At 40.4% G+C, this 12,112-nt stretch overlaps 1 protein-coding gene across 1 annotated transcript in view; it reads left to right on the forward strand.

Moving 5' to 3' along the window:
* POLA1 (DNA polymerase alpha 1, catalytic subunit) overlaps window positions 1–12,112 on the forward strand; it is a 245,653-nt gene that overhangs the window by 150,787 nt on the left and 82,754 nt on the right. The window contains exon 35 of the mRNA XM_068144815.1: window positions 11,710–11,826. Coding sequence (XP_068000916.1) covers window positions 11,710–11,826 — 117 coding nt within the window. The remainder of the gene's footprint in view (window positions 1–11,709; window positions 11,827–12,112) is intronic.

The raw sequence follows: 12,112 nt of genomic DNA on the forward strand, positions 1-12,112 counted from the left end.
TGTCATGTACACAAGTAAAATCTCTGTGTTACATCTAATGTCATATCCAACCTCCTGCAAGTCAACTCTGTGACAGAGGCAAAAAATCCAAGAACTACACAAATGTTTTAGGAAAGAGAGAAGGGGTCAGAATTGGGGAAGCAGAAGTGAGGTAGGGAGTAGAGTGGTTTTTAGCTTTATAACTGAAGTAGAGGCGCAGATTTTAAGAAAGCTTGAGTTCCTGTTTGTATGTTGCTAGATTCTTTAACAAGCAATCCATGGATGGGCTGTATGAGCTCTTTGTGCTTTGTTGGCAGTTGGCAGACAAAGCAGAATGCTTTCTGAAGCAAGGTACTGTACTTAGTTGTGACCTATTATAGCCTGAGAATATGGCTTGCTTTGAGTTGTACAAATAGGGAGGATAGTTTGCAGAATGGATTTGAGTATCCTTCTAGAGGTTTTAGCTTTCCATACAGAGAGTTATTTTAAAAAAGACATCTTTCACTGATTTTTCTAGTTTAACACAGCCTTTTCCCTACAACACCAAAGTGAGGGTAAATAACACACAAAAAACCTCTGGGTTCGGAAAAAGAGATAAGGTAAGAGTTTACTGAATAAATGAGATAATACTAACAAAAACAATAACAATTACCTTAGCCTATTTGCAGAAAAAGCACAGCATAAAGCAGCAGCAAGCTGAAGCAAGTGAGCCAAAAGCCCAAGCCAGGAGCTATTCCCCTATCTCTCCCTGTCCTGCTGCCATCTCAGCAGAAAAGCCAAGACCCAAAAACCCCTGGAACCCAAAACCAGCAACCAGAACAAGAAGCCTCCCATGTTACAATCTGAACTTCAAGCCCCATAATATTTTGCTCCAGCCATCACTTCTGTCTTGAAGCTGGCATGAGGCAGGATGGGTTTGAATAGCAGCAGCAGCAGCAAATATCAACTTAACCTATTACATTGAACCTTTTCTCAATGTGGTTTCCCATATGTTACCATTTTAAGTGTGCCTTCTCCCAGTTGCTTGCTTGGAATCCAGTTTAGCAGTTTTCAGATTGTCTTAAGTAAAATAAAATTGCTAGTAATTGCTGGTACTGATGTTAGGCTATGAACACTTGGACCCTACTATTTAATGTTTTGGGGCATTCACTTTGGTGCCTAGAACTAGAAGAAGACCCAAGGTACTGGCTTGGAGGTGAAGTAAAGCAGAATCTACTTGCTAATTTAGTTTATAATGTACAACTGTTAAAGCTGGAATTTGTCCACTTGTTGGGGCTACAGCATGGCTTTGAATGAAGGCCACTGTTTGCATCGAGCACATCATAAGGGCTTTGAGTGCTCTATTATCTTTTCAGCTGGCTGATGACAGACCCTGGGTTTTGCACAAATGAGATCAATAAGTTTCAAATAACTTGTATGAAATGACATGTGACTGTACATTTAAGGATGTCTTTTTTTTTGTTTTTTAAATCAATTTTTAATAGCATGTAAAACTCCTACATTGACCTACAAGATATTTTTCACTTCTATCTTGTTTGACAGTTTTGTTTAAAGCGTTTTTTTTCGCATTGGCTTGAGCATTTGGCTTCTTGTTGAATTAATAGGGTGCATTTCTTGCTGCTTCTCTTATCTTCTGCTTTGATACTATTATTTTTTTTAACCCCTTGATACTTTTAACCAGTCAAACTGATATGACAGATACTGCTGAGAGAAATATCTTGTAGGGATGAATGAAGTTTTCTTTTAGTCGTGGGTGATTTCTTCCAAATTTTTTTTGTCAGTTCTGGATCAGAAAGCAATTGGAGTTCTATTATTTTGGAGTATCCAAATCACAAACAGACAAAACCAAAACCCAACGACTATCAAAATAAACCAAACAAAAGCCACAACAAAACAAACAAATAAAACCAAAGCAAACAAACAAAACCATTCCTGAAAATCTACAAACTTTACTTTTTAGTAGTCTAAAAGTAGGCATATGATAGTTTGTGTCTGGCTTCACATCATGAGCAATGCACTACTGATAGGACCTCAAGTGAGGTGTGAGAGTACTGAAAGAGCTCCTAAAATGGGGCAGGATTTTTATTGTATGTTAAATCCTCTCAGGATTATGTCTATTTTCCATACTACTGAAAGGAACCTAGGTTTGGAACTTTTTTTTGGGGTGTTCTGGATTAGAGCAGTCAGATAGGAATGACCACCTCTTTCTATGGCTGGCTGGAATCCACAGCAGTGTTTCTGTTGTTCTAGCATCACTGGCTTTTTCAAGACAGGAAAAAAGTCTTCTTCAGAGATTTTCAGATAATACTTATTTCCTGTCTCATGCCTTCTTTAAGGCAGAAGGTTAGTATACCTACGTTGCACTCAGACCAGACTCAGCAGTAGATGGGAACTGGATACAATGCATGAATTGGGATCAAAGGTAAAGTAGACAGAGCCTTCCTCAGAAGCTGACTGAAGCAGAGAGCTTAATGCTTGTTATCTCAACTATATACTGAACATGACATTTATGGAAGGGAATCCCTTGTTGGTCAATTTAGGGTCACCTGTCCTGCCTGCTCTACCCCACAGGTGCTGCCTCTTACTTTCTGCATCCCCAGTGTGGTACACAAAGTTTAGCAGTGATCTTGGCCACCATAGCAGACCTTGGTGTAACTCCAAACATTGAGCATAATCACTGCTAGAAACAGTCACTGTCTGCAAAAACATGCTATGAACTTCAGAAAGTGCAGTTACTTAGAAGAGGCTGAGCTGAGAAGTAAAATCACTGAGCAGAATTAGTTCTGTTCCAACTCCAGCCGAGGCAGTATCCTTCTCTTTTACCAGCAGTAGTGTCTCATTAGGTGGTAAAGTGATCATTTGCCTTCTTCTAGGAAGTTGTTGACTATCAATTTGATAACATACTTTAGTGTGATTCTCTGATAATAATACTGGATATATAACCAACCATCTCCAAGATATGTACTGCTTTCAAGTAGTGCACTTTCAAAAGCAATTCATTTCTCCTTGTTACTATTCTTTCATTTAAGAGACAGTTCTGTATTTTTCCTGGAAGATCACGTGTATCTATTAATCAGCCTGGATAATGGTAAATTCAAGAGGAGCAGAAAGAACCATCCAGGAAAGGAATTTCCTTTCTTTATAAGAGCTTGAGTTCGTCCCACAGCTGAATTCCCTCTGAAAATGAAGAAGTGCTTCAAAAAGAAAATAGAAATCATATCTTCAACTTCAGTGGAAGTAAGGCAGCATGAAATGGAGTGTGAAATGCCATGGTCCCTGTTTACTTTTTCCCTAAACTGGATGGTCAGGTAGCTTCAGACTCTAAAAAAGTCACACTGGGAAATACAACCTATTTTTTCTGGATGAGGAACTAGCTACACTATTTATTGTATAGAAAAAGAAACGTGAATGTGAAGTCAGTGGCCACATGTGAGTTGATAAAATAGTTCTTTATCTGGGATCCAAATAGTCATATACCATACTGGATGTACTATCAAGTCTCTTCATGCACTGTAGTTAGCTTTATGTATAAATTTCAGCAACAAATTTTAGTCATTGTGACTATAAATAGTTACTGTTTTCATTACTCTTTGGAATTTAAAGCCAAATGTGCACACCACCTAACAAAGTAGCAGGGAACAGGAAATAATCAATCCCTGGGTAAGGGATTTAAGCTGTAGGATACATTTATAAAGGAATCGATGCAAATCTAAGGTACTTCACCATTCTGGGCATATGCTGGAATATCTTTACTTTCAGCTAGAACAAGCTTGGCAGCATGTTTAACATGGTACCCTTTGCATTTGAGAGACAAAAGCTCTAGTCAGCCAGCATCAATAATAGATGCTTGACCTAGCTCCTTTTATAGAACAACTGCCTTGAAGAGTGTCTGAAAATATCAAAGGAATTTATTATTGGGAGATGATTAAATGTAACAGTTAGGGCAGCAGTATAAAGCTTTAAAACAAAACATCCTCAGAGATCATCTTTGTTTTATATGCTTAAATTTGAGGATAAATATGTTAGGTAACTTGAAAAGATTTTTGACTCAGTTTCAGTTACACCTGGCAATTCAAAAGAATTGGCACAGACTTCACTTGGAAATTCTTTTCCATTTTGAAATTCTAGGATGAAATTTGGATATATATTGGGGATTTTTTTCTCTAGGAAGGGATCTCTTCAATCTGGCATTGGGGCTTCTGACAGTATAATTTGATCTCTTTGTGTTAACATATTGTGTGTGGAGGGAGATTTTCAGTCATTTCTTGCTAAAATTTTGATGAAGTGGAAAGGAAGGTTGGAATGACTCCTGTCAATCAATAACAATGTTTATCCATTGAGATCTAAATATGTCTGCGCACTGGTTAGGCCACACCTTGAGTACTGTGTCCAGTTCTGGGCCCCTCAGTTTAAGAAAGATGTTGAGTTGCTGGAAGGTGTCCACAGACGGGCAACAAAGTTGGGGAGGGGTCTGGAACACAAGCTGTGAGGAGTGGCTGAGGGAGCTGGGGGCGTGTAGCCTGGAGAAGAGGCGGCTCAGGGGAGACCTTATTGTCATCTACAGCTACCTGAAGAGAGGTTGTAGCCAGGTGTGGGTTGGTCTCTTCTCCCAGGCAACCAGTGATGGAACAAGAGGATACAGTCTCAAGCTGCACCAGGGGTGATTTAGGCTGGAAGCTAGGAAGAAATCCTTCACAGAAAGAGTAATTGGCCATTGGAATGTGCTGCCCAGGGAGGTGATTGAGTCACTATCCCTGGAAGTGTTTAAAATAAGACTGGATGAGGCACTTAGTGCCATGGTTTAGTTGATTAGATGTTATTGGGTGATAGGTTGAACTTGATGATCTCGAAAGTCTTTTCCAACCTTGTTAATTCTATATTCTGTACTTCTTGAAAAGGCCTTGCAGGTCCCCTACATATCCTTCAGATTGACATAAGATCCTTCTCATGGTCTCACATTGTTGTGTGGTTTGCTTGTGGAAGATGAAGATTTGCAAGATGCCGAAAAAGTTGCTGACACACAATTCTACATCACTGATTGCTTCTAACTCTGTTACTCTGGTATTTTAGGGTTGGTTTGCATGATTCTTGTCAATAAAGTGTGCCTGATCATTCCTTATCAAGAAAATCAACATTGACAAGAAGAATATCAGAATACATAAGATGCTCCATCCACGAAGCTGCAGGCCTACCTTCTATTTCCAGAGCTAACTTCTGGCAGTAGTTTTTTATAGAGATTAAAAAAAAAAAAAGTCTGTTTCCTCAGACAAGTTGATGCTTGCATGGTTTTATAAAGGCTTCTTTTCTGATAGTGGTTGTTTTCACAGATTCACAAATTGCTTGGGTTTGGAACGGACCCTCAAAGGTCGTCTCATCCAATCCTCCCTACTCAGCAGGGACACCTCCAACTAGATCAGGCTGCCCAGGACCACAGCAAGTCTGATCTTTAATATCTCCAGGTATGGGGCCTCAACCATATCAGTGGGCAACCTGTTCTAGTGTGTGGAGAAGGAAGGAAGCCTAATGTCTCATTTTTCCTTCTATGAAGCCCTTCTGTGACAGGATATTTAGATTGGATGCTAAGAACAAGTTCTTTACCATGAGGATGGTGGAACACTGGAACAGGTTGCCCAGAAAGGTAGTTGAGGCCCCATCCCTGGAGATACTCAAGGTGAGGCTCGACAGAGCTCTGGGCAGCCTGACCCTAGTGGAGGATGTCCCTGCTGATTGCAGGGGGGTTGGACTAGATGACCTTTAGAGGTCGCTTCCAACCTGGTTGATTCTGTGATTCTGTGATTAGTAACTCACAATGATGACTGAATAAGGTAATTTTCATTGTGCTGTCTCTCACATTCAGCCTTCCAAAAGCTGGTTAGCTGAACAGCAAGCAGCATATGCTGGCTGACCAGGAAGGCATGTCCAGGTTGTGTTCCTACACACCTCTTCTGGCAGGTGTGAGAATTTAAGGTGATAATTTGAGCTCTGCAGTGAGGAAGCCGTGGATTTGGATCCACTGTGCTTGATGTCAGCCATCTGGAGATTGGACATCATGCACCAAGATTCCATTTTCAAAAATCATAGAATCGTAGAAAGGTTTGGGTTAGAGGGGACCTCCAAAGGTCATCTAGTCCAACTGCCTTGCAGTCAGCAGAGACATCCTCCACTAGATCAGTATGCTCACAGCTTTGTCCAGCCTGATCTTGAAGATCTCCAGGTATGGGGCCCCAACTACCGCCCTGGGCAACCTGTTCAAGTGTTCACTACCATCATGGTAAAGAACTTGTTCCTAACATCCAATATAAATCTGCTCCTCTCTAATTTCAAACCATTGCCCCTCATCCTGTCACTGCAGGCCTTTGGAAACAGTCCTTCTGCAGCCTTTTTGTAGGCCCCCTTCATGTACTGGAAGGCTGCTCTGAGGTCTTCCTGGAGCCTTCTCTTTTCCAGTCTGAACAACCCCAGATCCCTCAGCCTGTCCTTGTAGGAGAGGTGTGCCAGCCCTGCAATCATCTTCACATCTTCACAAGTCCTCTGATTTCTTCAGTAGAGAGTAAGTTTGGAGAGATGCAAGCACTAATTATGTTTTAACTTCAACTCCAAGTTGACTAATAGTAACTTCTCAATAATCTTCAATGCTTGCAGCTTGCTTTTTTTACTACATTTTTTTTATTCCATGTGAACTTTTAAAGCAGTGTAGTCCTTCAGCATCAAGACTATCTGAAGGCAGAAACAGATAGAGAACTGAAGTGTCATCGAGAAGCACATCCAGTCTTCTACTGTAGCAACCAAGCTATATTGTAAAATGTAATTTAGAAAAACATATTAAGATAAAGCTCAAGAGATTTATGTTGTTGACTTCTGTCTTCCATTTGAAAGGCTGTTCCAAACCCACTTGCCTCTGTATTTTCTGGGTAATGGTTATAATGCTGTTGATCACTATGATGGGAGAGGCTAATTCTCAAGAACAGGCTTACAAAGAAAGAAAATTACTTTTGACCTGCAAATTTCTCCCCAGTAGCTACAGTTTGTGGACATAGTACTCATTAGGGATTTTATTTTATATTGTGCATTTACTTAAGGGGTAATTTTGCATGTATTTTTATATTTTAAAATAAACTAAGCATTCTGTAGAATCATAGAATGGCTCAGGTTGGAAGAGACCTTAGAGATCATCTACTCCAACTTCCCCACGATGGGCAGGGAGATGCCTCAACTAGACTCAGCTGCTCAAGGCCGCATCCAACGTGGCCTTAATCACTCCCCAGGGAGGAGGCATCCACAACCTCCCTGGGAAGCCTATTCCAGAGTCTCACCACCCTTGTACTGAAGGACTTCTTCCTAGGATCCAGTCTAACCCTACTCTCCCTCCGTTTTAAACCATTCCCTTTTGTCCTGTTGCTAGACACCCTTGTGGTAACCAGTCCTTCTCCAGCCTTCCTGTAGGATACCATTTGGCAATGGTAGTTTGTGGGTTTTTTTTCATTCTCTATCAGTTTGTATTTCACTTCTCACAGTGTTGCAGATACCAAGGAGAACAAAACTGAAGGTTTCCTATTATGATTTTGTTTGTTCTATTGCAAATTAATTTGCAGACTTGGCGATAGCTGCTGGGAGATGAAGGATAGGTTTTGTTTGGTCAGTGAAGATTATAGGCATGGATCAAATAAGGGTTAACAATAATGCACTTGAACAAATTGAATCAGAACATAATGCATGTATTGAATTTGATTGCAACATGCATGTCCATGGAAAAGTTTTTTGCTGAAAACAAATCAAGGCTGTGGCTTAATTATGAAAGCAAAACAGGAGACAGAAAGAGTTACATGTTTGTGATCCTGCTTTTTTTTCAGAGAGAGCTCCCGTCACACAGTTATCTACATGTTTAATTTCCATGCACAATAGCAACAGTTATTGTTGTCATTTGTTAAGAGAGGTTAACAGATAGCAAGTGCAAACAAAAGCAAATAAGGCCTGAATAGAGAGGTGACAAAGAAGAATAGGCCTCTTTAACGTTAATTATAAGTGGTAGGAAGTCTATACAAATGACATTAACTGTTTTCTCTATGAGCTGAAGGAACATTCAGTTAGTATCCAGGTAGCACATCTGGGCTTTTTATTGTAGGCAATACCTTAGATCTCCATTTTTTAAGTAGTTCATTGAGTAAGAGTAGCATATTGCTCAGTGAAAGTTTTGTGTTGTGATCATTTCTTTTTAGTAATTGAAAATAAGTTTAATGGTAAGCTGTGGAATTTGAATGCTTAATCTTATCCTAAGCAATCACTGTGTCTAGTAGGGGGCCTCAACACAGGAGGGACATGGACCTGATGGAGTGGGTCCAGAGGAGGGCCACGAAGATGATCAGGAAGTTGGAACACCTCTTCTGTGAGGACAGGCTGAGGGAGCTGGGGTTGTTCAGCCTGGAGAAGAGAGGCTCTGGGGAGACCCGAGAGCAGCCTTCCTATACCTGAAGGGAGCGTACAAGAAGGCTGCAGAGAGATTGTTTACAAAGACCTGCAGTGATGCGATGAGGGGCAATAGTTTAAAACTAGAGAAGAGGAGATCTAGATTGGATGTTAGGAACAAGTCCTTTACTATGAGGGTGGTGGAACACTGGAACAGGTTGTCCAGGGATGTAGTTGAGGCTCCATCCCTGGAAGTCCTCAATGTTAGGCTCAACAGGGCTCTGAGAATCTGATCTAGCGGAGGATGTCCCAGCTCACTAAAGGGAGGTTGGACTAGATGACCTTTGGAGGTCCCTTCCAACTCAAACCATTCTGATTCTGTTGGTTTAGTTTAAACAGGGTGTTTCAGTCTTTTTTCACCTGTGTATTCTGACCAGCAAAGTTCCTAGCGTTTTCTTCAACAGTGACTGAAACAATTGCATAAAGAAACTTGCTTCAGATGTCACCATTTAGTGGTAGTTCGGGGTGGATCATCTATGCATTCCCCTATGAGACATTAGAAGCAATACCTTTCAAGTTGTGTAGTCTTTTGTTTCTTAATTTTTAACTAAGACTGACAACAGGCAGCAGAAAACTGTTTTATCATGCGTTACTTTCATGGTTGTCTGTATTTGAGTATTATGCTCAGCTGAAGCTGGGATGCTGCTTCCATTCCTGGCTTTGTTTTTTCAGTTGCACTTGGCACTCCCTAACTAAATACCTTACTCTCTGACAGTTCCCCTGCTTTGTTTTTCTAGCATAATAAATTGTTTTAAAGTTCAAATGTAGTAATTTAATATGTTTTGAGTCATGAGTGTTCTCTTTGTGCACACAGAATCTTTTCATAGTTACAGCTGAAACAATTATGCTCTTGAACAGGAGGGTTTTGGAATGAGTGAGGACACCCTCCATGCCTCCCCCTGCCTAGCTGTGTATTTTAAGGCCCTGTTTGTGTCAGACTGCTACCAGATGTTTCATAGGAAGATGCCACGTAATAAGTAAATACAGAATAAAGAGCTTTCCACACAGAGCATAGCTTTTGTCTCAAGGAATTAACTTAATGGAAGATCTGTGACAATTCATTACCCCTTCCAGAAATGTTTTTGTGTTTTTTCTTTTTTTTTTCCACAAATGGCTCCAATGATATTCTCACAGTACTCACGTAAGTGAGTGCCTGGAGATCTCAGTGCTATCCTTGAGTAGCTATTTTTGGTAGAAGGTTATCCTATGTCTATTAAAAAATGCAAGACAACAGATTAACATCTTCCCCTTTTAGAAATAAATGTTAGGGTCACTTGGAAAAACCAAAGCTAAGGACTAGCTTTTTCACTTGAGCTGACTACAGAAGACACAGGTCAGGATCACAGTGAGTGAGGTTCCTAAATTAGGACTTTTCGTGGTGCAGCATCTGCTGCTGAAGTAGCTTAGTCATGAAGCATCTATCTTCCTAATGTCACCTGTAAAATGTTGGTCCTAACTAATTTGTATGTGACAAAGAGAGTGGGACTTAGACTGCTAGGGCAACAGAATATTTAGGAATTCTTGGGATTGTCTTACCACTGTATTAAATGCATGATGGTTTACATTGTTAATCTGTGTACCAATAAAACGTATACTGATCACACCTCTGACATCAGGTGTACTTCTGTTTTATTAAGAGAATTGAGAGGAGGCTTTGCCTTATCCCAAAATCTATTAGGTGCATTTCTGTTTGGAGATGCTTTTTATTTCTTCCATTTACTTCAAATTGATCATAAGAGTGACTGGCTAGCACAGACTAGGTATCAAGCTTGCAGGTAACAAAAGTTAGGTGAAATGAACCCTAACTATGTATTTTAACAAACTCTCAGTTTCTGCATTATGGGCTCGAGCACATGTTTTATGTACCTTGCTGTTGGCATGAAGTTCCCCACAGAGTTTGTCTGCTGTGCCCACATGGGTGTAAAAGCTCCCCTCTGTAAGAAAAGCCGGAAGTGTTTTGGTGAGCTTGGCACAGAGTAGGATAATGTTGAGGGTGGAGAAATGGTGAGAGAGATTTGTGGGATAAATGAAGTTCTTTGAAAAAGATCTAAAGCTTCATCTTAAAAACAAGCAAACAAAACAACTAACCAAAAACTTAATCAGACTTCTACCACTTTTGAAAAGATTGTAGAAGAAATTTTGAAATTGAAGAAATGGATAAAACTGAAAGAATACAATGTTCAGGTTCCCTGATCCTTTAGAGGACAAGCTGCAAAACCAAACAAAATCTCTGCATACTCCAGAAAGGAATTTCTCTGTAAGTCCAAGTTTGTCTAGCATCCTGAATACAATATGTAATACTGGTTTAATCTCCCTCCCATTTCCCCCTACCCCCTCATTTCAAAAAGGACCAAGAAGAGATTCATAGAAGGGCAACAAAGACGTGGAGTGGTTTCCATGCAAGGAACAACTAAGTAAATTGTGACTGTGGTTTGGAAGAGTATTGATTGCAGACTGGCTTGGAAAAGGTGCATGTGGAATGATTATTCATAGTCTCTCCTGAAAAAACTAGAAGATGTTAAAGTAAAATATATGTGTGTGTAGCATTCTTTTTCATGTAGTGTGTAGTTGCTCTGCAGGATGTCATAGATGCTAGAAGTTTACATTGGTTTGAAAACAGCTTCATTGGAATGGGTGTAGTAATGCATCCATCACCACTGAATAGAGACAGTGATTCAGGAGGTCCTTGAGCCATTTCCAAAAGTTGGGAAGATCTCCCGTAAAACTTCTATTGTGTGCTTTCTCTTATATTCCTTAGGTTTCTTTATGTGGTGACAATTTGGTTTGTTTCAGGTCTCTGGGATGGTTAATTGTCTGGCCTACATAGAATCATAGAATTGTTAGGGTTGGAAGGGACCTCAAGGATCATCTAGTTCCAACCCCCCTGCCATGGCCAGGGACCCCTCCCACTAGATCAGGTTGCTCAGAGCCACATCCAGCCACATACATAGTTGTATAAAATAATTATTTTCCATGCTAACATTATCTGAAGAAGAGCAGAGGTTTTGGTATATTCCAGTGTGCAGAACGTAGGATTTTGAAGCAAGAAAACTCCAGCTATGTTCTCCACCACCATTGACTGTGTTCCCTTAAACAAGGACCTTCACCTCTTTATATGTATTATTATGCAGCTTCACAGAAGATGTTAAAGTTGGGATTTTTTGTTCTATCCCTGTCTATGAGTCATTGTTTAGGTGTGGTAAAAAGAAGCTTTAACTTGAGGTTATGGTAAAAATGTATTTCTTTCTATGTTCTCTGTTTCTGCAGGGTTGGTTAATATGTGAGGATCCAACCTGCCAGAATCGGACCCGTCGACTTCCCCTGCATTTTTCCCACAACGGCCCTGTGTGCCAGGCCTGCTGGAAGGCTATTCTGAGACCAGAGGTGAGTGTTTTAGGACAAAGCTTTAGCAGCAGTGGAGCAGGATTCTCACAAAGCTTACCTCTCCCTCAACTCTGCCTTTCAGAGGTAGCAGGCTTGAGCAGGAATTTTTTATTAGTTTAAAGAGGACTGTTTATGCTTTTCCTTTCTCCACATTTAAACTGTATCCTTATTGCTGTGAAGAGAGTGTGCCATGCAGCTGCTGTGATTGGAAATTTTCCAGCTGATGAGCATTTGGTCAGCAAACTAGAATTCACTGGAATGTTTCTGCCAGGATACAGGTAAATTA

The sequence above is a fragment of the Melanerpes formicivorus genome, unplaced genomic scaffold (assembly GCF_026170545.1).
Source record: "Melanerpes formicivorus ecotype bairdi unplaced genomic scaffold, bMelFor1.0.p_v2 SCAF_11, whole genome shotgun sequence".
Classification (NCBI taxonomy): Eukaryota; Metazoa; Chordata; class Aves; order Piciformes; family Picidae; genus Melanerpes; species Melanerpes formicivorus.